General features: G+C 40.2%; 1 protein-coding gene and 1 long non-coding RNA gene across 11 annotated transcripts in view; one reads left to right on the top strand and one right to left on the bottom strand.

The window, feature by feature from the left end:
- Positions 1-247: 247 nt before the first annotated feature.
- SYNE3 (spectrin repeat containing nuclear envelope family member 3) overlaps positions 248-27,665 on the bottom strand; it is a 65,508-nt gene continuing 38,090 nt past the window's right edge. For 6 of the 10 annotated variants that reach the window (XM_068682842.1, XM_068682844.1, XM_068682840.1 and 3 more), the window contains exons 14-19: positions 27,451-27,574; positions 27,118-27,273; positions 26,412-26,561; positions 24,563-24,601; positions 11,912-12,128; positions 248-1,168 (exon numbers count right to left, since the gene is read on the bottom strand). In XM_068682842.1, coding sequence (XP_068538943.1) covers positions 11,931-12,128; positions 24,563-24,601; positions 26,412-26,561; positions 27,118-27,273; positions 27,451-27,574 — 667 coding nt within the window. In that variant the 3' untranslated portion in view covers positions 248-1,168; positions 11,912-11,930. Of the gene's footprint in view, positions 1,169-11,911; positions 12,129-16,424; positions 19,266-19,943; positions 22,332-23,220; positions 24,357-24,562; positions 24,602-26,411; positions 26,562-27,117; positions 27,274-27,450; positions 27,575-27,665 lie in introns of those variants that run through there. The other 4 variants (XR_011096891.1, XM_068682845.1, XM_068682847.1 and 1 more) reach the window with 4 other exon arrangements.
- Positions 12,912-14,395, top strand: LOC137856937 (uncharacterized). The gene is made up of 2 exons (XR_011096892.1): positions 12,912-13,246; positions 13,527-14,395. It is a non-coding gene; the product is annotated as an uncharacterized lncRNA (long non-coding RNA).

Here is a 27,665-nt window from a genome sequence, read left to right as displayed (position 1 = left end):
TAAAGTTGTTTGCAGCCTGAACCTGGTCAACAAAATATTCATTCACCATACAAGAATGAGTTATTTTATCTATTTTTAGGCATTTTTTTCCCCTCCCTGCTGGAAGACAGTCTTCCCTGGTCTATGTGCATTGTCTGGGGCAAAATCAAGTGATTCCAAGTTTCCTTACCGGTACCAGAAGAACTGGCCTAATGTACACAAAGAAACCTCCACAAAACAACAAAACAAAGCAAATCAAACAACAACAAAACCTGCAAGATGAAAATATATTTTGCAAAGGAAAAAAAAAAGAAAAGAAAAGAAATTCTGTTTGTGCACTGATTGCAGCCCTTAGAGCAATGTAACTGACCCCCCCCTTCACAGTTTTCACCTGTTTTACCCCACTTTCTTCTGGGAGGAATTTGAGCTGCTGGTCAGATCTTGACACAGCTATGGTCAGCTGAAGTGTTTGCATGTTTGCTTTTGGTGGCTTAATGGGAGACAGCTCATAGGAAGGCACAGGACCACATTGCACAAATACCTGAGAGACGTCACGAAGACCTGGATAAAGATCAGTGTGTTCATAAAAGCGACAGGAAACTGAGCCCATAGGTTAACCAAAAAATCGTAGCGGTTTCCCATTCCTCCAGAAGTAGCTGCTTGTGGAGCCCTTTCATGTCAGAGAACTTGGCAGACTCTGTCTCATAAAGATTCAGGAAAGAAAACAGCAATTACTCGGATGCTAATGAGAGCTGTGCATCCGCACACACACGTTGCGGTGATTAGCCTTCGGAGAAGTCAGCAGCAGCTAAAGTAACACACTGCTCGCTCACTGGAGGTAATTCCAGGTTTGAGGTCCTGAAAAAATTCCCCTTTGTCTTACCAGGTTTGGGACTGAGGGGAACACCATAGAGAGGAAATGTCAGATGCTAACTCTGTAAAAAATTATATTGAATCATAATATGATTTAGCAAATTCACTTTTTCTTTGGGTTCCGAAGAATTCTATTCAAGCAGCATCACAGTCTTATAGAAAAGGTGACATTTTCTATTAAATTTTAGAGGGCTAGAATGAAGCAGGTACTTTCAGCACAACCTTCCTTCAGTGGTACCTGAGCAGAGAGGCAGGCAGCAGCAAATTTTATGCTTGCTTCACTTGTTCTGGGTGTTTCTAGGTCAGTCCAAATACTCTGAAAATAAGAAATAAGCACAGTGAAAACGTAAAACTGCCCCCCAGAATGATTTAAAAGTCCTTACAAAGAAAAACGTATTTTTATTTATGGCATTATAACTGCAACACCTTTTTTTTTTTTTCTTTATTACAAAAAAGAATACATGCAATAAAATAAAATATTCTGATGTTATATCCAATGCAACATAGTTCACTGCAAACAGTGGAGTGTCACAGAAGTCACAAGGCGAAGGCTTGGGGTGATGAATTTCCAGTCTCTTTATCCCCCTTGCCAACAGCAAAGCCACGTCGTATTTTATTTGTCATCAAGGGATAAGCTTTCAGAATAATGTGGCCTGATCACAGGAGGTCGCAGCTGCCTTCCTATCCAAGAAGAGTACCGTGGTATCAGATTCTTTTACTGTTGAAAGTATGCTTCTAGCAAGGCAGAGGACTAGGCAGTGTTTTTGCAGGCAGCGTGCAGGAATCCTGCCATGTTACACCACGATCACAACACACACCACGGGTCTCTGCTTCACAGGTGCACAGAAGCCCTGGCTGCAGGTGACTTGAGCCCCCACTGCTGCCCTGAGGAATGAAATCAGGTCATTTTCCACAATATTGCACCGTAGGTTTCTATTATGTTCATCTACATGTGCAGTTTCAACTGATTTAATCTGGTGTTTCAGCTGTGGGGTAAGCCCAGAGCACACAGGAGGTGCCCACAGCCCAGGAGGGAACCCAAAGTGCTGTCCTGAGGTACTGAGAACTCAACCTCCTCCTGGTGAAAAGGCCCCATCCGTTGTTAGAAAAGGGCCTCGCTCTGCCACTGCTATTCACACATCATAGGCTCTTATTTTTAATATTTCCTGTGAAATTTCACGGGACTGCTTGTGAAATGAGGTTCTGAACGGTGTGAATGAACTACAGAGTCAGGCCCCGGACTGGCACCATTTCTAGGATAAACTCCCTTGACTTGCAGTCAAGGCTTTTTAGGAAGTGCTACATAACGCAGTCCAGGCTTTCGAAAAAATGACCTGATTTCTTTCCGCACATCTTGCGTGGAATAACACTAAAGACAACTTAGCTCCAGCAATTTAAACAAAAAATAAACTCAGTCTTTTTTATGCAGTTGCATTTTTATATGATTTCATAGAGAGTCAGCATACAGAAGCGTCCAGCTCCTTGAGATAATTCTAGCAAATAGGAGGACATGTATGAAAACAAAGAGCTTCAAAACTACATGGAAATCTGTAGAATAAAAAATATATTTATATATACTATTTTCCAACACAAGCAATAGGCAGTTTAGAAAAATATGAGTGTTACAGTCTTTCTGAGTCAACAGTTGTAAAAAGAAAGGATTTAAAAAATAAGTTTAGCTTTTCAAAAAGCCACATTTTTAATAAGAAAATAGACTGGTCCGCATTTCCCTGAATAAGCCAGAAAGGTTAAGGAAAGGTCCAAGCAAGACGAGGAGTCTGACTTGGACTTGATATCAGCTGTGATAACATGCACATGTACAGAGACAGCTGCTTGGCTCCAGTATTGTTTACCTTAGAAATGAGCCTAATTTATCACAAATGTATTTTAAAATCATAAATAACATGACAAAAGTGGAACTGGTCCCTGCAATGCAAATAATTGTATTCATACAAGCAAGAAGTGACATCAATCCAGTTATTTTTTTGTGACACTTAAAAGGTATTTTGCAGGCAGCGGTTACATTGAACAGCACATGTATAAACACAGATTATTATTGCAGACTCTGCTATCAGCTACTACACATAAACAAGAGGAGATGTTCGTGCTGTAATTGCCTCTAACATTTTTGTTCTACTTGGACATTAACATTTACAAGAAGCTGGGCTGGGAAGGGGGAGGCCTGAATTCAAGCCAGGGTTTCAGCAAGCAGAATGCACAGGGTTCACGGGAAGTTGTCTGGTCCTCTCCACTACCAGCCCTGGACCCATGGAGGAGCTCTGAAGAATTTAAAGCCATTCACAACTTGAGTTCCTCTTGTGAACAGCTTTGGTTTTCCTCAGGGCCCTGGGGCAGGTGATGTAAGATGGGACATAATGGTGTAATTCAGATCTGTATCAATAAGCCTCTAATTCTGGACAATTCCCATTTTAGTTCCATGTCACTTCTAACAGAATACAATATTTGCTGACTTTTATATTAAAAGCAGAGAATGGTTCAATTACAGAAAAGTTCACTGCAGGCTGTTCTTAATAATTTGAATACATTCATTAGAAGTTCTTATTAATTTTATTCAATGTGAGAGTAAATCCCTTCATTTTGCCATAATTTTTATGATGCACATGGGATATTAATGCACCCTAAAAGGGTGTCTCAGCACATTTCTTTAAATTTTCCTCTAGCTTAAGACTAAAAAAAAGCACAAAAACTGATGGAAGCAAGATTAATGGAGTGCTGGTGAAGGGATCCAAGAGTGTTTATAATCCAGCCTTGTTAATGAAATTGGGCCCAAGACAGCCAGCTGTTTTGAGAAGTGAGGACAGGTCCTCTGCAGAAGCACTGTACGTTGGTTATATTGCTAGTAAACAATAATGAGGTTTCTGGGTCTCCTACCACTTTTCAAAGTCAATGTGGTGTTACGTCTTACAAAAGCAATGACAGAAAAATGCAACACCCGCATTATTGCTTGTGTAATTGTTTCACAGTGGTCCAGCACAGCCTGGTAAACAGAGAAGAAGGTAGGAGGCTGGGAAGGTAGCTTGGAGGCTGGCGGGGTGGAGGCTTCCAGGATGCTCTCTTGGAATCACCCCATAAACTGGGTAAGCACTAATTACAAGGAAAACATTTAAATAATGACACTGATCAAAAGCAATACATCCACTGAGACAAAAACAGTCAGGGTCTCAGAGAAAGACAAAGAGGGGTCTTTCGATTTCCAGTAAACTATGTGTACAAAATGAGGGTAGGTGTTTGAGGTGTTTGTACGTTCAGTACCTCCAGCATCCAAATACCTTCAGAAACCCCAGTGCTCAGTCCATGACTCCCAGGTTAAACTCTTAGTGTCTGATCTGGGAAGTTGATGGGAAAATAATCTTGGGAGGTTTTCACCTCAGAGGCTGAAGCTCTAACTCAAAGCTTATTAAAGCTCATTAAAGCTTATTAAACACATACCTCTAAACTTTCCCAGCTTTCTTTCAAGACAGAATTTCTTTTAAAAGCTGCACTTGAGAGTTACATTGTGAAGTGGAACGTCACTTTTCTTTAAGCAGAAAAATAATTACACTTCCCATTCCATTCATACACAAATACATACGTGTATTTCTTAGCAATGGACAGTACCATACAGAGGTGTTCATAGCTATAGCGAAACCAAGCCTGTGGTGTTTGATGCTTGTTGGACTTGACAAAAGAAACAATTTGATTGTGAAGGTGGGGACCACTTTAGGAACAGTACCAGCTCCTAACTCCAGATTTGAACTGGAGGCCTCACTGCAAAGCCCAGATAATTGCGGGTGGCAACACAGCCTGCCCTCAGCTTCCAGCCTCTCCAAATTTCCCTCCCTTTTTTAACATACAGCTTTTGATTGAACTAAATGGAGCTAAAACAAATAGTTTGCTAGAGGGCTTGATGAATGAGTTGTGAAATCAGCTTGCTAGAAGTGACCATTTTCTTTTTTTTTTTTTCTTCAACTCAAAAAAAAAATAAAAAAAAATAAAATAAAACAGTGTCCTGGCTTATTTTGATGCCTAACAGCAACACTCAAGCATTCTGGGCAGCTCTGGGGCAGACACCAATGAGCACGCAGCCCTGGGCCCAGCGGCACATGGCAGTGTTCATAGAGGCAGTGGCAGCACAAGGGTAACAGATCCGAAAATACCAGCCCTCCACGCTGATTAAGGGGCACTTTTCTGCATGCAGTAATTGGATTACCCACCAAAACCTGCTTAGAGAGAAGGAGGAAAAAAGGGTCTGGGCAGGCTCTGAACAATGCTAATGGCAGGGCTTTCATCACTAATAACTGTTTGTTAAGCAACACCTTGCACTCTGATCTGCAGGTGTGAATATTAATGATGGTCCCCGAGTCAATACAGAAGGCAGGTAAGGGCAAGACATGGGCAGAAGACTCCAAAGAGAGAGCAGCAGGGGCCAGAGCTGCCTCAGATGGGTACAAGGAGCCAGATGGCTGTTTTGCTACAGGGTGTGGTAGAAAAAGGCAGAGCATCTGCAGGAGGAGCTGCAATGGGGGAATGACAGGGCTGGCTGTTGTGGGACCAAGACTCTGGCATGAAACTTTCCAACAACCCTTGGAAGGAGGGGCTGAGGACGAGCAGAGTTTGGCAGACAGAAAGACAAGCCTAAGTGCTGCAGCAGGACTGCTGCAGGGAGAGAGGGAAGCTGAACAGGATGGAGAAGTGGAGGAGTAAAAACCAAGAAAGGTGGCCAATAAGTTTTTCATTTCGTTGAAACTAGACCTTAATTTTTGCTATGTGTATCAATGAAGAATTGGCTTTGGAAACAGTTAAGAGAAAGGTGACAGGAATGATCAAGTTCATGGGTGCCTTATGAAAAGCAGAGAAGACTGGGTTCATTTACTTTGGAAAGTAAACAAAGAAAGAAGACATGATAAAAGAAGTGAAGATGACAAACGGTCTGGAGAGGGTAACAGTGGTCTGTCTCCTTCCTCAGATTCAACACACGGGCCAGAGAAGGAAAATCAAGCAACCCCCACCATTTTGAAACCTAATTCAGTGGAATACTTTTTTCATGTGGCAGAAAGATGTGGAACTCATTGCCCTGATTGCTTAGAGCCAGACAGTCCCTGGCATTCAATAAGGCATTGACTAGGCTCATCCCCAAACCCAGAAGACTGAAGGCCACACCTTGCATTTACTTGGAAAGGAACAAAAAATCTCGCCTACCTCAGATGTATAATGAACCCCTGATTCCCAAGGATGGAACAGAGACCCTCATTATCTTTCTCTCCACAATAGCATTTCCTGTGTCTTTTCCTGGCACATCAGCACCTACCACCTACAATTAATCTGTCACTGAGGCATTTGAATTAGCAGTTCCTTCTGTCTTTAGTGAGGAGAAAGAAGCACCCCCAAGGCTCAGATCTCAGCTAAAGTGAAGCACCCTGAAGGAAGCCTCTTTCACAGTCAGCAAGGTGAAGCTGGACAATGCTGATGGCCACTGTCACAATTTTGTCTGGCAGAGCAGTCTGGCAAACCCTTGTTCCTGTGTCATTAGTCAGGGGCTGCTCCCATTATGCCAATCCAACGTGTTCACTTCTTGCACTGAGATACCAGGTTGCCTTTTGAAGACTTCATGTCTCCTGCTGCTGCCATCATGACTTTGTACCTTCAGCACAGCAGCTTCAACTCACCCATGGTTTGACAGGAGGAGGGGGGATGGCTCACTGATACAACCAGCTCACACCTGGCACTTGCTGAAGTAGGATAGGTAACAGAGGTAGGTAACAGCTATTCAGGCTGCTGCTCAACTTGATATATTCCTGACGTCTTCATTTTCTTTTCAGATCTACTGATACCTATTAGATGCATTCATATTTTAGTTTGGATAGACAAATTAGAAAAGAATTAGAAAAAATAACTGTATGACAGACTATTCCATCCTGCTTTATAGATGTATATTTAAAAAAAATAAATAAAAAAAGCTATATTCAAGCATCTCGACTTTGTTTTGTTTTACCATTGATCAAATGCAAAATGAACCCCTAATTCTTATACATACTTCTGCCAGTCAAGTGACTAAAACCTTCTACACAGTTACCCAATATCTATGACTATCTATGATCTGAACCCAGTATAATCCATTTATAATTATGTTTAAAAATGGCAAAAATAATAAGATTGGTTTCTGAATGAATCACAATGTCTCTACCAACAATGTTATCTTTAGTATTTTAATAAACTGCCTTCTGAGAGCTGCTGAGCACTGACAGCTAGATTGATGCAATAAACTTGCAATGGCTCAGAACAGGTCAATGATCTGAGCACTACTAAGAATATCCTTGCCAGCCCCCAGCAACTCTGGAAGAAGCTGATATAGTTCATTGAGTAGAAGTGTTTTCAGCTGCAGGATAGCAAATGATACTATCCAATGGGCAGGAAAGATTCCAAAAGCAGCTTTTACAGCCAGCTGGGTACGTAACCTATGACTTGGGAGACAGCTGTAATGCCTGGTGAAGATATATTTGTTGGGATATTTATAATAATATTTCTTGAAAGGCAAAATACTGTATACTAGGGTGGATAATAAATCAGTTTCAGTCTGTAACCTTCTGTTGACATGCAGAGGCTACCATAAATGCATTTAGTGGTGGCCATTTTTTTGGAGACATTTGTTCTTTCTGAGGTGTTTGACTCCCAGTGAAAAAGACTATGGAGAAACAGAAATTCTAAGGGTATCCGGCAATCATTAGCTGTTTTTACTAGCTAGGTTAATATCTCAGTCAGGGCAAATAAGCTGGAGCTTGGTAGAAATGATTATCACTCTGCAGATTCTGTGCTAACAAGTGAATATGATGATTTTTATATGCATATAGAACTGAACACATTTTTCATAAAGAGATTTCTGGAGAGGGCATATATAAATAATATTTAGTATAATCTAAATTGCTAGTTGAAATCAGAGACATGTGGCACAATAGCAATTTTCTACTTCACTGTGTTGCAGTCATGGAAAATTTTGTTGAAAGCATCTGGCTACAAAATCAATTACAATTTATAAATTAGGCTTGCTTTCACTCTGAAGGCTGGGTTTGAAGTATGCCCTTGGGGCTGTGCAGAATTCTTACTTTAATGCTTTGGCATCAGACTGTAGGATTTTGCCTTCAGCACTGATGGGTCATTAATGTGGTTAATCACCTACTGGGTCCGATAGGGCAGGCAAGAAAGCTTGGACAGAAGCACAAAGACTCTGCTCTGAGAACAGGCTGCGGATCTACGTGCAGTGTAGGCTACATGGTCTGAGTCAGATGCACAAACAATTTAAAAGCTCAATCATTTTCAGTCTATTTTATAGGGCTTTCACACTCTCCGACAGTGGCTGGATCTGCATTAAAGCAGTGCAAGCACTCAGGTGTAGACACTTGTCTGTTTTGCACATCCCAGGTTTTTGGCAAGGGATGTTTTAAGACAGCAGCCCCAATATGAAGCTGAACTACAAAACATCACAGTTAAATAGATGTCAGAGGTGCATGAGCGTTTTATAGGCACTGAAATAGGATATAATCCCCAAATCATCTGTGATCAATGATTCAGACATGAAGAACAGTGCTCAAGATTTTAAGGACTGATTTAGAAACACTATGATTTATTTTGTGTTTTGAGCAATCTGGCCTTTGCTCTGTTCCCTGGAAATTGAACTGAGCATTTTGTTTTCATTGTTCCTACTACTGACTTAGTTAATATTTATGCACACCTCCAGCTATCGGTATCTTAAACTTTTCAGAAAAAAACAAGAGAATAAAAAAGAAAGTAAACTTTGAACTTACATTTCAAGCTTACTTTTGCTATTTCTAAAATTCCTTAGAGAAATAAAGGGAATAAAATTCCTTAGCAAAATTTTAATCTCATTGGACAGGTAAGGTCATTAAAAAGAAGTGAAATTGTCCTAAGTGAGATGGAAATCAAAGTCTTGTGCTTCAAGGGGATTCCATTGTAAAGATGTAGAAAGATATCTCACTTAAGTGAGATATTTAGATAACACACGTTAAGGAGAATAGATTTGCTGTGATTTAAAGCAAAAAAATGCAAGATAACAAAGGAGAAGAAGAAAATGAATGTAACCCAGCAGCACAAGAGTGTTTCTCTCTCTCTCTTTTTTTTTTTTTTCTTTAGATCCTGACACAACACTAAAACATCAGGGTGATGATGCAGTTTTCTGCTGTGGTCCTTCGTGTAAGTTTTCTTTATCCAGTTGCATGCTTACGTAAAAATCATCCATATTAGAAAGGCTGGGCAGAAAGAAATGCGATGTGAGATTATGTGCTTTCACAGTGGAAATTTGTATATGCCCCTTTTGATTTTCTCTTGTGGCTATATTTTCACTCATTATTTTAAATCTGTTTTTTACTGGCATTTATTTTCATCACATGGAGAGGCTCAGCAAAACTCAGAGAAGTGCAACGTAGCTACACCAGAGAAAAGTGTGTGCACAAGCACACGTATACACAACCCCATACAGCAGGTTTTGTCGCTGCTCCTCTTCCCTCACACTTCTTTTCTGTTGAAGCATTTCATTAGAAACTGAGCTGTGCCTGATGATGATTAGCTCCTTGCTGCACAGCCACTGGGTTCTTCCCCTGGGGCTGGCAGCAATGCTTAGAGAAGCGTTGCGGGACTGTGTATGGCTCCTGAGCAGCTAATCGGGGGAGAGGAGGAGGCATGCCCTCTGCCTCCAGAAAGAACAGTTGCAAAGAAGGAATTCATTCGCTCTGCTCTCTGATGAATTAGAGCTCCTCTCCATCTGGCTCCTCCATGGAAGAAATGACAGGCCTTGCCTTCCCTCGCTTCCTGTTTAGCTGTGAATAACTTTTAGTTATCTCTCAGCATACAGCCTGTCCCCTCACCTCTCTGCTGTCAGTGCCCCCTCTGCCTGCTCTCTTCCTCTCTTCTGCTGCCTCCTGACACTCAGGCTTTAATTTGCTTCAGTTCAGAACCTCCTCACACTCCCCTTGCACTCTACCTGAATACCTTCACCTTCCCTGCTATCCTTTGCTCTTTTTCACATCTGAAATCTGATGTTTTTATATAACTCTAGCAAAATCACTGCAGTTGGAAGCATTACAGTGCAAGAGTGCTGATGGCAAAAAAGCCTCCTCAGAATGCTGGCAGACTCCCTGTTACTTGCCCCATTTTAAATCTGACTGAAGAAAGGGTGTTTAATATGCAATAGTATCAATACTTGAGCAGGGAGAGGGAATCAAAGATTCAGAAATGTTTCTTCTTTAGAGACTGTATTCTTGTCCTTTCTGTTATTCAAAAGACTTCCTTTCTTAGGTTTTATAAGTTGTTGGACCCCTCTCTTCTCTATCTACTCTTCTTTGACATCTGCTTGTTCCCCTCCACTCTATGCCCATAATGAGCTCCTTGCTGCTCTGCCTTCCTACTCTACTCGAGTTATTTTTATTTAACAAAACATTCATGGGTTTGTTAAAGAAAAATGACTTCCTCCTCCAATTCCTCAGCTATTAAATAATTTACCTGTGCAACAGATTTAACATTATTTTGAAATATATTTGGAAAACACCAAGTACCACATGCTGGTATGGACAAGGCAAACTTCTCCTGCACCAAAGCCAGGATGGGAAAAATAATTGTTTCTTCTGTTATTTTTTTTCTTCTTCTCCCCCCTCCTCCCCATGACAATTACTGAGGCTAAAATAAAGGTTGCTCTCAGAAATGGCATAGAATTTTAGAAATTGCCCTTTCTTTCAGGAATCAATTAGGTAAAACACCACCAAGAATGGTTTCATCACACTAAAGCTGAGGTTTTGCATTAAAAGGCAATGTTAAAATGTACATTCAGAAATTTGATAAATCAGGCATAAAGCTAGGTAAATAAATGATAAGTTGTTATCATCTTGGCATTCAGCCTATATAAAAATCCATGCTTGCCTGCCTTTGATACAGTCAGTTCGCATCACAGCAAAACATTAAGACATTAACATAAAAATAGACTATGAAAGAAGTTTGTTTTCAAGGAGGTATTATTAAAGTAGTTCTGACTTTTGCAATGATGACATTGAAGCAGGTTGTATCCCACTGTTCAGGCTTTATAATCCATTCCCAAATGACTCTTTATAAAGTTATAACAATAATAATATTAATAATAAAATCTCCACCATTTTTTTCAAGACAAAATCACTAATATAAGGTTTTGTTCAGTGCTCACAAATTTGTTCAGAAAATTATGACCTGATTTTACAAATCCTCTATATAGATGTAACAAAAAAAGTCTTTTTTTTCCAGCTTTCCTCCTACTGTATTCTACCTCTCTTGATTCAAGTGGGCTGGAGAACACAGTAATTGGAAAAGAAATCTGGTAAAAAAAAAAAAAAAAAAAAAAAAAAGAGAGAGAACGAAAGAAGGCCCACCCCCACTTCTATTTAAGTCAGCGGAAAATTTTCCATTACCTTCTGCAATACCTGCATCCAGATACTGAAAAAACAGTTCAAGATTTTAAATAGAATTGTCCCAGTTTTCCTGAGGCTGAATGTCAACCACTGTCTTCCAACACAACTCTGTTCTACCTGCTCCCCAATTCACGCTCTGGTGCATGTTTGCATCTTTGCATACTTGCTGACTTTGGTTGCAAACATTAAAAATCTGATTAAAAAAAAAAAAAAAAAAAAAAAAAACAACCACAAGAACACCACCATTCAGTGTTCTTTGTTGAAAGATGATATAAACATAAACATTGCAGGATTATCTCCAAACAGTGGATGAGTGGATGGAGATGTTAGTTTGACCACAGATATGCATTTATACTTTTTGTATATATATACACACATATACAGAGTCTCTATATACACTTTATCAATGTTATAACAAAATATTGTAAAAATAATATTTTTGCTCAAATACTTGATTAATGTGGACTAATCTTATGCTGCATTTCTGTGATATACCCATTTGATAAGATGGCCTTGTTAGAAGCCCTAAAGTCTACAATACTTGCAGTTGTTAGGAAAAAAAGAAAGAAAGAAAGAAAAAAAATAATTTAAAAAAAGAGTCTGTATTTCTGAGTCACCTCTTGCCACGCCAAGAAGTCAGGTTGGAGGTGGGGCCTCGTATCTCAGCATCAGGTTGAAGGACCGAGCGAAGTTGTTTGCCAGCGTGCAGCTGCGCTTGTCCTTTGCCAGGGGCAGGAGGAAGGCCAGGAGCAGAAGCAACAGGAGGAGCAGTTGCAGTGGCAGTGCTGCCCAGCACACTCGATGCAGGAAGGAGCACACACCTCCAGAGCGCTTCTGAAAGACATAAAGCAAACAGTAACTCAGACTGCATTGCAGTCTGCCTCAGTTCTTCTTACACCTACCCAGGCACATCTTAAACTTTTATGTGATGCAGAAGAATTGGAGAAAACACAAAACATTTATTGCTGAGCAGCCACAGAAGAGATGCACACAAAAAAGTCAGATCACTTTTCCTTATGCTGATGCATGTCAGGAGTAGTTTGGTTAACCTCATCAATTTAATCTGGATTAGCACAAACAGGAGGGAACATATCTGGGGCTACAGAATTCCAGAAATATCAATGAAGAAGCAAGATCTCCACTGGCAGAATTCCTGGATCTCTCCTGTCAATAAGCAGAACTGTGTGTGCTTTGAAGAAAAAAAAAAAAAAAAAAAGCCCAAATATCAGCAATCTGTAAGAGAGTCCTGAAAAATATGACTCAATAACCCATTAATTTCATCAAACATGGATTTATGCTTAGACCACAGAAATAACACTTAGTGCTGCTACAGCATTAGGTATCAACCTACATCACAAGTATCAGCACAGAACATCCGCTGCAGTGGGATCTGTGTTTTCCACAAAAGGAAGTTAATTCGAAGGAGCTTAGGTTGTGTTCAAGCCACAGGGGATATCAGTACTACAGCAAAATCAGGGCTCCTGGCCTCTGCTGGATGTATTACTTAACAGGCAATGCCTTTGTCCCATTAAAACCCCATCAGGAACAGCCTGTGGGAACCATCAGCAGAGAAGATAAGGAGCAGGATGATGGTAAAGGAAAGCAATTACTCTTTGCTATTTTTAAGGGTCTCTTCTACTGCTTTTTAAATTTCCCAGTCTCTTGCAGCTCTATACAAATGTTTACAGAATTGATTATGAAGGCAAACGTATCATTGTGGTTCCAGGTCACAAGACACTTGTGTTGTGAAATCCTCCTTCAGATGCAGTTCGTTTGCTTCCATTGCATCAAATGGCTGATGAGATTTAGTTGCTGTATTAGGCAGAGGTAGAGGCAGCAAAGCAGGAGCTGCTTGCTCATTTCAGACCTGCACAGTGTCTCAGCTGGAACTTGCTCATTGAGGCCAATGAAAACTCAGGTCCCTGAGCACTGGAACCACCAGAAGGCAACAAGTAAGTGTCAGGGTGCAAGTGGGACTCTGACTGTAAGCACGCTTGGGAACCTTCCTGGGTCCAGCTAGCATTTACCCACCCAATCAAGGCTTCACCATCCTGTCTGGATCACAGGAGTCATCTGTTCCTACTGTGATCTGTTCTCAAAAACTAGCCAAAATACAAGGCATAACTACCTGTACTAGTGGCACTTTCCCTTTTTGAGTGCTGGAGCCCAGACCTGAAATCCTTCATCTTCTCTGGATTTTTTATTATTTATTTATTTATTTTTAATTAACAGTTGTAGTTCTGTTGATGTAAGATCAGACTGGAATTGCATCTGCTTTGGGACAATACAGACCACACTCCTTCTTCTACCACGAAGATGTAACAAAGTTTAATGCTGATGTTGTTAAACCCTGTGACTGACTGCTCCACAGCTCATTATGGCTAGGGGTCTCAGAAAGGTCCTCACAAACTCAACCTGGGAATTGGAAGCTCATCTCTAAATGACACTCAGCTGTGATGAAGATAGCCAATCTTCCTAACAACACCTAAAACTTTACAGCTGTCCATCCACTCAAGTTTGTCTTTGTCTCCCTACAATGGCCCCACTGCCAAGGCCACTCACGTTGTTCCTACCCCAGCTCTTTTCCTTATCCAGTGTTTGATTCAGAGCAGGTCACTGATTCCACCCTGGGCTCTGAAGCAAAGGCTGTTAATGCAACTCTGAAAAAATAAGATGAGATTGAAATGTTATTTGTCAAGTGTGCTGTTCTAAGATCTATGGGAAGGAGCTGTAAAATGATCCTGCCTTTCAAAGTTTATCCTGCAGAAAGAATTAATACGAAATGGCCTTATTAGCAAGCTATCATTTACTCCCCTTGGAGCTTTCTGCAGGGTAAGATACTCAGGCTAACCACAGCATATCCTAGCATTGGAAAAATCTGTGGAAAAACTTGTGCCTTGGGGCAGAACTTCAGAGAAGTAGAAATATATTGTCTTTATCTGCTGTTTCTCTCCCATCTCTTTGCTGGGGTTGTAGGCACTTGCGTTTGATGAACTTTTGTCTTTGCTGCCCAGCTTCTCTGTTTTGTTTGATCACACAGCAAGGTCAGAATCTGTATTTTTGATTCCATTTGTTGCCATGGAAATACCTCTCCTATCACACACATGGCATTATGATGGCTCTGCAGGGCTGAAGATGAGGCACACAAGAGCTGTGAGCGTTTGGTGGTTACAGCAAATTTGCAATGATAAGCCCTTAATATATGAGGGCCCCAACCTGCACACACCGAAATCCATGGGAGATTTACCATTAACGACAGTGTCTGCAGCAGGATTATGCACAGAGACAACTAAATAAAGTCGGGATTGAGAACTACTTATTCATAGAGTTCAAATGATACCCTTACAAATGGGTTCATTACTTACACATCTGGGTTCTGCTATTGTGCACATGAATCCTACAGTAATTCTGTTGCTTTGGGCTGGCTGGAACAGTTTGTTTATTTATTTATTTTTATTTTATTTTATTTATTTATTTTTTGTGATAGCACTGCTAGAGGTGTAATAATTTAAGGACAGAAAATTTTGAGAGACACAGTAACTTTGAAGAGGGGAGACGATACAGTTGGAAAAAGCTCAGAAGTTTTCAGGCACTGATTCCCTCTCCTGGGTGTGAACAAAGCAGCACTTCAGTTTGGCTAAGGCTTTTTAGTGCTATACTGTGAGAGAGATGCTTTCAGGCTGCAGTGACCTGAGAATATAGCACCAATGAGGAACTGAGGAGGCCAAAGTGGAAACCTCTGCTATGCTGGACTTGGAGTGATCAGGAATGTACAAGTCTACCTGGAGTCAGGACCACAGTCCCAACCCGTTAGCACATCATTCTGTGTTAGAAGAGGACAGTCTGCGCAGTTCCACCTTTGCAAAAGCCAGCTTGATCATTTCATTTCCATGTCAGATCAAAGGTGGGAACCACAAACCTTGCTACACAGTGGAATTCCCCTTCTCCCCTCATTTCAGCGACTGGCATCGGTACATCTTCTACCCAGCACCCACGGTGTCTGCAGAGTGTGTGTCAGATCTAGGCTTCACAAAATACCCTGAAACCAAATCCTCCTCTAAGCAAAACTGGCAGAACTCCACTGAAGTCAACAGAACTTTAATTTCCACCATCTTAGAATAACAGCTGGAATACCTGGGTACCGAGCCAAAGAGTTAAGACATTTTTGAAACACACATGGAAAAGGAATAGACCGATATGTAAAATGAAAATATACTTTTAAAGTTCACCATCAAAGATAAGTGCCTGTTCTCTGCCCCTTATCCCTTGACGTATCAGGAGAAGCACGGATTGTCAAGAGGCAGACAGCTGTGTTTTGTGTAATGCTAAATGCATGCTTGTTACCAAATGAACTGCACTGGCTGTGAACATTCACATTTGTACTTGATTCGTGCTGGGGTGTTTGAATGACAAGCACCGGTTTAGATCTAGGGAGTCCTCAGCACTTAAATCTGTTTGCAGTTAATAACTCTTTACCCAGCACACCATGAAAAATCGCTTGGATGGGAAACAGCAGAAAAACACTTTAGAACTTGCTACAGAATATTCCTCTATAAGTTGCTGAAGTGCTTTGCTGAAATTCAGTGCACTCTCTGGTTTGCTGTTGACCACATTCCAGGACGTGCAGAAACACACAGTTAATCTGGCTCTATGAGGAGCAGAGGAATACAGCATCTGATATCATTCTCATTAGTGGGTTTTTGCTGCTGCTTATATGTCACCAGCATGTCCGATAAAAGTCATACCCGCACCTCTGAATCACTGATTCAGTAGAGAAATAAAATCAGCTCTGCATTTCTTCCTCTGACCTTAGAGCATTTCACTCTGAGAGAATATCTGAGGAGATGTATTGCTATCTGAGAACTCCTGCTCTCCCCATAGATAAAGGAACCAACTCCTTCATATTCTCAGCCTCCAACTGCTTTCAGCTCTGGCACTCTCCTGAGCCTGTGTAGCTTGTCTACCTAGTTAACCCTCAGTAAATCTTCCAGGTACCTTACCCAGCTTCTCCTTGAACCTACACAGACTTTTAAAGTCCAATATCCTTTCACAAGGAGTTCCATGGGTCAACTATTAGGGACATGAAGAAGTCAGCCTTGAACCTAGCTCTTGGTTCTTTCCTGTGGAGAATCTGTCCCCATCTGTACTCTCTGCACCATGCACGACTTGAAAGCCCTGAACCCACTGCTCAGACAGGATGAATCCAGGCCTGTACCTCCCCAGTGGGCAGATCACAACACAATGGGCTTAATCTGCAGTAGCAACGGCAGAGGAAGAACACCTTAATAGGAAGAATAGACCTTGGAAGGGATTCACAGAATCACAGAATTTCACAGAATTTTCTAGGTTGGAAGAGACCTCAAGATCATCGAGTCCAACCTCTGACCTAAAACTAACAGTCCCCAATTGCCTACATGAGTGTCATTTCTGCCACCTCCTTATTCCTTTGAGTACAAGCAGAACAGCCAAGAAGGCAGGAACAGCAGTTTACCATACTTCTAAATAGAAACATGTCATCATCATGTTCAATTGTCTTTTTTTTTTTTTTTTTGGTAAAGCAGTTGCCTCTGGGAGGCCATGGCTTTCTGCCGCTTGAGATACCACTAGAAACAAATGTAGTTGCCACTTACAGAGGCAGGTTACTGCCAACCAGAATAGATCAGCTCCAGGGAGAGCAGAGGCTCCTCTCTCAAACCAAAGTAAAATGGACTTTTACCTCTGTGTGGGACCATTTATAGGTGGGCTCCTCATCAGTTCTCAGTTGAGAGCCATGAATATCCCTCTCTGAGATAAGCAATACTGCAAATCACAGCTTTTCTTTTCAAGAGGGGAGGACTTTTTGATTGCTTGTTTCCTTGCTGAGGTTCTAATGTGGGGGAGTGGGATGCCACTGCCCCTAGAGCTGAGCATCCAGCAAGCTGTAAGAAAAAGCGCTGGCTCACTCCCACACACCAGAGCAAAAATCAAGTGTTGAACACTGTCGATCAGGCCTCTGCAAAAGGACAGTGAGCCACTGGGTTCAGAACCATGCTTTCCTAAACATAAATACTGCCCAGGGTAGGAAACCAGCAGTGAGGAATGAGTGAGGATGGCTGGGACCCCTCAGAGTCCTGTGCTTATCATTCTCCATCTAACAAAGGTCTACCAGAACATATGTGCTGAAGGAGGTTAACTGAGGTCACACAAGCAATTTCAGTTCTGACATTTTCTATCTTCAGTTTGCTTGACTTCGTAACCTCAACGTTCTTCTCAGTTTTGAGGAGGATAAGTGTATGCATGTGAATAAATAAGTATACAGGCAAATTACAGGCTTTTGTTTTCTCCCTGAGGGGAAATGCTGAGTACCTCAACACGGATGGATGGTTAACTAGAATCTTTGATGAACATTTGATTTAAAAGGAATGAAAAACATGGAAAAGCCAGCAGTTCGGATCTGAGATTTCAGCAATCACACATGGCAGATATTTCAGATTTTCTCCTGCAAAGTTGCTTAGAACTAAGTCCTGTGCCATATGCCGCTGTGACACAAACAGATTTATAAAGGTTAGCTTCTGCATGCATAAACAACATGCCATGCTTTTAAGATAAGCATGTCACAGGACAATGGCTACAGCCTGATCCATTAAAGGAGCAGTCATTTCTATAATTCTCCAGACCTCAGCAAGCACAAAAATCTCAGTTTGGTCCCAGCAGTGGAAGCTGATTTCTCTTTACCCAGAAAATGTTTTATGTGGGATGAAAGACAGAAAGCACTACGGAAGACTAGTAAAGCAGTAGGTAGGATGGGTCATAAAAAATTTCTTTTCTATGTTATGAGAATATGGAGGGCCAAATTTCCAGCCGGGTAATTTTGAAGCACTTTTTCACACCCAAAAGCAAGGCAGTGAGTTACACCAAGTCCCTCAAGTATCACAAGGGAAGCATTTGCAAAAATTTCAGAACATGGTAACAGGTTTTTAAACCAGTGCTACACAAATCCGTGCTCTGGAAATCCAGTCAATATCAAGGAAGGATAGTGGTTCTTTACTTTCATTTCAATTGCTGACAAAAAAAGTACTTCAAAACAACTTTATTAAAAGGATATTTAAATCAAGGCTTTTAGCTTGCCATTTAACATCTTACTTAAGGTAACTATTCTAAAAATCAGCTAGCAAGATACTTGAGGTAATCAATTTCAACTTTTTAGAGCAAGCTTTTCCTGTTTTGCCAAGTAACATTGATTCACAGTGATTACTAACCTTTAAGATACATTTATTGTCATGGAAATAAAATCTTTGCAGTTTAATTGTTTTATTTTTCCTAATCTCAAAGGTCTTTGTTAAACTATCATTAAGCTAAGTTGTTTTTATTTGTATGCTTCTGCTTGTATCTATACAGAACATATATAGTCAGTTTTAACTTTGATGTATTAAGACGTTGGAAAATGGTGAACAGTAATTCATCTTTACTAGATGATACATATTTTAATCATGATTTGTGACAAGTAAATCATGAAGGGAAAATGGAATAATTAAAACCACAAATATACCACTAGCTTAAATACACTCATAAGCAACATGATTTATCCAAATATATCACAGCATCACAGAATTGTAGGGGTTGGAAGGGACCTCCAGGGATCATCAGGTCCAACCCCCCTGCCAAAGCAGGTTCCCTAGAGCAGGCTGCCCAGGTAGGTGTCCAGACGGGCCTTGAATATCTCCAGAGAAGAGACCCCACAACCTCCCTGGGCAGCCTGTCCCAGCGCTCCATCACCCTCACCATGAAGAAGTTCTTTCACGTGTTGGTGCAGAACTGCCTGGGCTCCATTTTGCGGCCATTGCCCCTTGTCCTGCCCCCACAAACCACTGAGAAGAAGTTGGCCAGATCCCTTCACAGATGACTTTAAGTTTAACAGGATCTTTGGCTGCGTCACGCTGCAGAAAACACAGGAGCACGCCTGGTTTGGTTTGTTACCTCCACATATTGAAACTGGAACGAGAATGTTGAGCAAAGAGCATTAAAGCAAGGCCATTTCTCACAGCTTGGCTTCCACCAGATGCTCCCTAGATAGATAAGCAGCCTTTAGGGCTCAGCACAGCCCTCAGAGCTACTCCCTGGCCAACCTACCTGCGGCCGGGCCCCTACGACTGCACTACCCACACCCACCCACACCCAGAGGCTGCTCGGGGGCCGTCTTCCCTGACTGGAACGCTGTCCCTCGCCCCTCAGCGAGCCCCCAGGTTGCCCTTAGAGTCTCCCCACGGGGTCTCAAGACAACAGGCCCCAGCCGCTCAGTGCAGCACTGCCCCCCGGCCGCCATCTTGCCCCTTCCCCATCCCCATAGCAACAGCGCCTGTATTTTGTACTTAAAAACAATTCTCTACTACTTTTGGAAGAAGAGTCTTAGACAGCTAGTAAACTGGATTACATTTTTGTTATTATGCCTGAAATTTAGTATTAGACATCAGTATCCTGCATTTATACAGGAAGGTAGATAAGTAAAACAACTCCTAGTTTGCAACTTCCACTCAGCCTTGCAATATAAAGTTAATTAAATTTGGCATAGAAAGAATAAAAACTGAAATAAAGACAGCATTTATCTGAAGCTGTAGAAGAGTTACTAAGGTCAGACATTGGTCTATCCCATCAACAATGCATGTTTCCAGATGCTTTACCAGTGACTTCCCTCAGTTCAAGATTAAATTTATCTTAAATTTCAGTCATCATACACAGCTTGAATATTATTTGCATTCTATTTAAATCACTTAACAATGTGATTGTTTGCTTTAAAAATTTGAGATGTTATTATAATTTCTCTTACTGTGCTTTTTACAGTAGTTTAAAAATATTTCTCATGTGTCTAGTGGAAACTGGTTTTATTCTGCTGTTGTCAATAAATCTCTCCCTTGATACCTTTGAATTAGTAAGTAAAATTATATCTGCTGAGAAAGAAAATCATTCTAGGATATTTGCTCAGTGAAAATCTGCAAATAGTCCACAAAGTGGTAGGACTCAACATTTTAACAAAGAAGGGGCCACCAATCACATATTCAGCTATATTAACGTTAACACAAGGTGAGAACTAGGCGTCCTAGGAAGAAAAATGTCTCCTCCATCTTGTACCAGCACCTCTTTAGAGGGAGAGCATCAGCATGGCACAATGGAAGAACCAGGCAAGAGGCAAACAAGGAGTCCCTCTTTTCCAGCTTTTATGAAAGTCTGCAATGTGGATTGTTGAAAAACCCAGAACCTACAGAAACAAGTGCAGGCAGGCAGTCTCAGTTACAGTAACCTGAAGGGAAGCTTGTGGACCTGTTGGAGAAAGCAGGTGATGATGTTGTTAGGCCAGCACACTGAGTAGCAGGTCAGAGTTAGGAAGAGGAATGGTCAGGATTCTTCAGTTTTTTGGTGGTATTTTTTTTTTTTTTTTTCCCTTTTTTTTTTCTTCCCCTTCTCCCTAAGAAGTTTCCTTTCTGAGCAAACACCACTGCTGAGTGATGTTAGTCCAACCGGAATTGTTAATCTGAATGGTGAGATGCTCCTCTCCCTGTGTTTGGGCCATATTATAATTCCTACAGCAGGCAGGTACAGCTGTATAGACACAGTGATGGAAAAAATATGGGCCATTTCTTCAGAGAACGAGAAAGCAAAGTGTCACAGCAAAGTTTCAGTGCCTGACTGACAAGCTGGGCTCTAGCTCTTGGCTCCGTCACAGCCCTGAATTTGAAGCATTTTGGCTTCATCTTGGCTGACACCTAACCTTTTTTTGTTCAGCACAAAAACATTTCCTTCGTCAAAAGAGATAAGAAAAGCTGAGGAAAAGATACTTTTTACCAAGTCTTTTCTATTTTACTAATAATGTACCTGCACTGAAGGTTTCGAGTGATTAAAACCCAGCAGGACTACAGGAAAATAAACAGTCCACATACTTTCAATAGAAAGGCACCATTAAGACAAGCATGTACATATGATGCTGAGCATTTTTGTAATATGAGTTTCTGCATGAAGAATTCCTGTTGTATCTGCACTTGGACAGAGCAGAATGCATTACTGTTTTCTTCCTGACAAGCTGTGGCAAGCTCTTGCTTTGCACAGTTTCCTGAATGGCTGCATTAATTTGATTGACTCCAGATCAATGGTGTTTCTAAATAAGATTAAATTACAGGCTCCTTCTGTCCATGTGTTATAGGAGATTATTCTTAGCAGAATCTCAAAGGAAGCAATTAGTTGACCACTGATGTAATGAATTCTAATTATTTTGTTTGTACAAACAATAAAGCCAGAATCATTTTGTGTAGCAAGGAAGTGTAATTACTCTGAGCACTTGAGAAAATAAATCAAGCAGTGCTACCTAGACCTGTAAATAACGAGCTTTTGACTTCCTATTTCTGTTAAGAATGTCCGTGGAATATTTTCAGTTAACTCAGAGCCAACCTTTGAATGTAACATTTATCATAGTTATTATTAAGCATTTGCTTGATTACGTCCTTGAATGTGCTAGGTGCCCTGCAGAAATATCCATCTACATTGCCCTGTCAATGGCACCTGCTAAAAATTCACTACAGCCAGTGCAATTTCCTGCAACTGTTTTTTGTTAATCAACAAGAAGCTGCTCACATCCCAGTCATTAGGCCATACTGTTCCTTAAGGGCACCGGTGGCTAGGGGCATGTCCTCAGCGAAGGATGAATGATCAGAAAAAAGCCCGTTAATAAATGTGGAGAAGACTCTATTCTGGCCAACATTTTGCTGTGCAGGCTAGAAAAGGAAATAAAACCAGAGGGCAATGGAATGAGACTAGCTGCATCTGGGTCTTCCCATTTTTCAGGTTGATCTTTTTCTGCTGCAAAATATTCTTAACTCAAACTTGGAAAACAAGCAGAGTCACTGGGGACCTCATGTTGTAGAAGCAGAGATCAGTCCAAAATACCTAAATATTTGCCACCTCCCACTGCATGCCAGCTCACTGGATATTTCAAGTACAGTGAAGCAGTCCCCAACCAGGTGTCCTTTCTGCAGATACCATATCCCAGGATCAGCCACTCCGAGCGGTTTCCTTCATCATGGATTTGAAAGGATAGTCAAAACATGCATGTACAAAAATACTTTGCTTTATCTTTCATTTCTAATCACACTTTGAGTGTTACATCGGATTTTAAAATAAACTGCAAAGCTCTCAGTTCTGCAATTGGTTTGCTTTTCCTCTTTTCTCAGCCTGAGCAGTGATGCACCTACAAGGGATCAACATTATCTTCTGGTTCTCCTAAATGGTATTCAACCACCTTATGTCAAAGCAGGCTCACATCCTGATAATAGCCTTAGCCTGAATGAAAGAGACACTTCTGCTTACAGCACTTGGATTCTGACTGTAGACACAGTTTAAATCCAGAATGAATGCTCTGAAGTCTGCAGAATCCCACTGAAGTGATTAAGGTGTAAGTTACAACAACATTTGTACTGGCTGGGGGAAAACTGCACATAATGGTGGTGCAATGGGAGCCATTTCCTTTGTGCTTATGGGTTATTTCAGTTCTACAATCCTTCTCACCCCGAGCTGTTTCTCTTTGTGTTCAGTAGCTATTAAAAACTCAGAGAATGTTTTTTTGTCCTCTTGCTGTAGACCTAATTGAAAAATGTTTGCTGTCTGCCATTGTTATTTCAGTATCCTTGAAAATTAATAGCAGATTTCAGTCTCTTTTAGAGAGGTTGGGGAGAAAATACCACCTACCCCAAGGCAGGTGGGACAGATGAATTACAAAATGACAGCTAATTGCTCAGTGAAGATGGGCTGATGCCCAAAGGGATTTTTTGTTTGTTTGCTCATTTGCTTTGGTTTGTTGTTGTTGTTGTTGTTTTTTTTTGTTTGTTTGTTTGTTTTTAACTGTTTATTATTATTATTATTATTATTATTATTATTATTATTATTATTATTATTATTATTATTATTATTATTATTTATTTTTTTATTTTTTTTATTCCTCACTCCACTCCTCCCCAGACAACTCTAGCCAACTGAATCATATGAAAGCAGAGAATTCCTTGGTCAGTCTTCTGGACTGTCCCTCTAGGGAAACGCAACACTACTAAGTGTTTGCTTCAGTCTACACCAAGTATTAAGATGTCACATTGGTTTTCCAACCTGCAAAATACTGTCAACTTTACTGCATTACTAACCAACTAATGCTGAGCCAGACAGGCAAAAATGGAAAGTCTTTGGGGGTTTTCGGGAAGGCTGAACTGTAGCCAAAACTATTCAGGTGATGTGTGAAAACTACCAGGAATAAGTCACTATTTCACCAGGGAAAAACATCAGAGTTGCTTCTCCACATCTGAGCATCAAAGGAATATCTCTGAATGAAGAAATCTCGACTTCTCACCATACTAGAGCTGCACTGTATTACACTTTAAATATTGGTCTTTTCAAAAGAGATGTTGCAACAGGGGAAATCAAGGGCTTGGGTTAGTTTAAGATAATTATGTGATTATGTTCATGCAACACATTATTCATCCAATTGACCGTGTATTGGGCAAATAGAGCCTTATTCTATTCCTTCTAAAAACACAGGGAAAGTGAGATAACAGTGCAAAGTAGAAGCTATCTCTCTGTAAACAGAGTAAGGTCTGACAGAGAGAAAGGACTGTTCAGCACTGTCCAGCTCAACAGAAACACTCCCCGACTTATGAAAAGTGGATCAGAAAAGCTTCTTAGGTTAAGTAAGAAGCTGGCAGTATTTTGTTTTCTTTAAGCTTGTCCTTATCATCTGCTGTACTGCTTCTGTTTCTTATGTCATCACTTCCAAAAGAAACTCTTCACAGGAGGAATTTTGCTGCTTAGAGTAAGGATTTAGTCTAATAATATTAGGCAAATCTCTTTACTTTCTGTTTTTCTGCATTAGTAAGAAAGTCAGCTCAATGATCCAAAGCAATTTTTCTGAAGTGTCTAAAGGAATCAGAAGTCCCAATTTCAAAATTATTTAGGCACTTAGTCCCTAAATCCTTTAAAGAAGGATATTAAGTCTTCCTTAGTATCTTTTGAAAAAATGAATAAAGTTCATATAGCATAGCATATAGGAGATGGATTCTATGGATAAAGAAAAAAAGAAGAAAAAGAAAAAAAAAAGGAGAGAAAATTTTTTAAGAGACATTCTTGAAATTATTTGGTTATTAAGAATCTTGAAAATAAAATTTAAAATAATTATCTGTGAAATGTCTGGTAAAATATACATACATATATATATATACACACACACGTATATATATTATTTTAATGAAAGGAAACTCTCATACCTTTCTGAATCTGTCTGGTTCTTCTGAAGATCTCATACTCTGTTAAAAAAAATAAAAATAAATAAAATAAAATGTGAACTTAAGATCCCAGTGGAGCCTATAAATGAGTATTCACCTCACATGGGATGTTTCTTTAAATTCATGGTCATCTGGATAAAGTGAACCAGCAGGTGATTTTTTTTAACGACTTTTTTAACACATATTAAGCAGAAGGCTAAAATGCTTTTAGGTTCTCAACTATGAATCAGATGAAATGTTCTCCTACCAATAAGTTTGATTTTACTGACACCTATTGACTATGCTTATACTTACATGAGGTTTTGGTCAAAAAAAAAAAAAACATTACTCGTTATAATCAGTGGCAATGAAATCTAAGAAATATGTTTTTGTTTAACAGAGGTCATGAATATCTTCTGTGAACTATAAAGGATTTGTGTTTTAAGTAATTTCTGGATTTGAAACCAAGGTTTCCTAAAGCAGAAAATTTGCTGGGGTTTCATTTTTTTCAGTTGTTCAAGTTCTGTATAGAAAGTGTCAAATGTACAACTGGAAAGTCAAGTCCTCTGATTAAGGTATTTTGAACAGACAACGTTAAGTTAGAAAAAACTCTTAATAATGATGTATGTTTATGCTAAGAACATAGGAATACCTTTAGCATGACTCAGAATATCTTACATATTGGGATGAATTTTGCCATCCTTAGTATATCTGAAATGTAATAACTCTATAAAGTCTTTAAACATTTATCTCACACATTAAAATATATTGCAGTTGTTCTTTAAAAATACCTGTCCTTATCCCATTCTACATCCTTAGCTCATGAAGACAGTTTCAAAAGGGACATACATAGCACAAGGTCCTCCTGTGCATTGTTACTTTCTGAGTTAGTTCAGTCAGTGGCTATTCTGATCACTGTCTTCTAGCAGGAAAGACACAAATAATGAATATATTCTTACCACAGGAACTGTTCAAAAAAATAATTCAAGAGAACATGTTGTATAGAGAAAGGGCAAAAAGCTAGAAACCCATTTGCCCAGAACAAGGTATATAACCAAAATACTCACATGCAAAAACCTCACCATCCCCAATTGTGTGCATTTTTGACAATGGCTAATTGTTGGGAATTGGCACAAAGGGTGTGGACATGAGTCCGTGGAACAGTTGTTCTATCTGAACTTGTTCTAAACAACCAGGAGTAGGCCTCAGCAAATACCATGGCTTGCTGTAGCTGAGCAAACCAAGCTACCAGGGTAACTATGAGAAGTTCCCATGACAGTGTTCCCACGACAGTGTTCCCACGTCGCCCAATCGAGAAACTCAGAAAAATATTGTTACCACCAGCTGGCTTCAAGGACAAGGTCTACGTGACTGCTAATCACAAGGGGGTTGTTTTCTTGCAGGTGGGGTTGTTTTCTTGTAGTTGTTTGTCTGAGTGCTTTTGACCAATAATCTTGTGTGAAACACTGTCCGCCCCTGTTAAGTTCACTATAAAAGTTAGACTATTCGGGCAATAAAAGAGAGCATGATCTGGCTCTGCTGGTGTCTGTCGTGCTTTTGGCCGTGCTCCTCTAACAGCTAATTATTGTTCTGTTTGGAACCTTCCACTTTAAGAAATATTCTGAGCATTGCTTATAAAGTGAAAAAACTAGTGTGCAACTTTTATTTTAATACAAGAAGGTTCATGCTTATGTTTACAAATACATAGCTATATTTGCTCTGTCTTATATGGCATTTACTAAGGAAGGTTTTAATTAAGCAAACATAACTGTGCTGGTGATTTGGGACTAGAAATTTGCAGCAAGCTGAATGAGCAAAGGCAGAGATCAGCAAATTGAGTGCTGTCACCTACCGGCAAACTCGTGTAATCTTTCAGGTGAGATTTGTAAAGCATCCATCGGTAACGCAGGTCCTCCAGACCTTCAGAGTCACCAATGACAGGATGAAGCTGAAGAAGGTCCTCAAAGCGATGCTGACCATCAGGCACACGAGCCTGCAGTTTCTGCAGGCAAAGTTACACCAGTAACTCGGAATTCAAGAAGATCTTACTTTTAAAGTCTAACACTTAAAAAAACAGTGGTACTAAATCAAACTACTGGGTATTCTGGAACAGCATATTTACTTCTATCCTTGGTTTTGTTTTTGTTTGTTTTTTTTTTTTGCTTGAATTAATGGTTCACTCATCTGCAGTACCCATGCAGCTTTGGATATCTTTGTTTCATTTCTTACAGCATGCTTTGTTAGTTCATTCAAACAAATCTAAAACAGTCATGTCAAATACCAAACACTGATTTTAAATCAGCTTATTTTAATGAACATCTTTGCTGTACCATGCTAGAAATGTTCCATCTAATATCTACAGGCCAGGCTGCTCCTTTCCTTTCTACCACTCTGGCTCTGGCAGATCTTTCTTATTATGAGCAAAATACTTGTCCTAAAGTCCTGAGCTTACTAGTTCCTCTGTAGCACTGGAGTCTCCTAATGCAGGAAGTGTACTTTTTTTAAATAACATTCTTTATGGAGATGCTTTTATTTCAATCTCTGTCTGGAAAACTAACCTCCAGTTTGTTACGGCGTGCCTTGATTTCCTCTGTGGAAGATGAAGTTGCAGCAAGAATTTTGAACAGTTTGATGTTTTCTCCTTGTAACCACTCTTCAAAGTCATGTAGGAGCGCAAGGTGGCTACTTGTATTTTGTCCTTCTCCTATCCTCTCCTACGTTACAGAACAACAGCAACAAAATAATCCATTACTGTTAAGTCAGATGTTTCTTCTGAAGGCCGGATTGCAAGATCTCAACCTCCAAGCTTATAACCCATAGTATCAAATGAAGTCAATTAAATTGTTCTTGTGAAACTGATAACAAAGGCAGACTCAAAGTCCCCCTCTCACCTGCTTATAGGTGGGATCTAAAAGACGGGATGCAGGTCCTGACATGTGTCTGCTGTCCACAGATGCTATTTTCTTCTTCTTCTTATCAGCCACTGGTCTATTTAACCGCCGCCTTTTGAGAATACTTGAAAACACAAAATCAAAGGTATCAGTTCAGTGAGACCTCTAACAGTGAGATGCACACATTTTGACTGGGGTGTGGGGGATGTCTGTAG

Source organism: Anas acuta, chromosome 5, assembly GCF_963932015.1.
Source record: "Anas acuta chromosome 5, bAnaAcu1.1, whole genome shotgun sequence".
Classification (NCBI taxonomy): Eukaryota; Metazoa; Chordata; class Aves; order Anseriformes; family Anatidae; genus Anas; species Anas acuta.
Note: the sequence above shows the minus strand (reverse complement) of the source record. Positions and strands in the feature narration are given on the sequence as shown.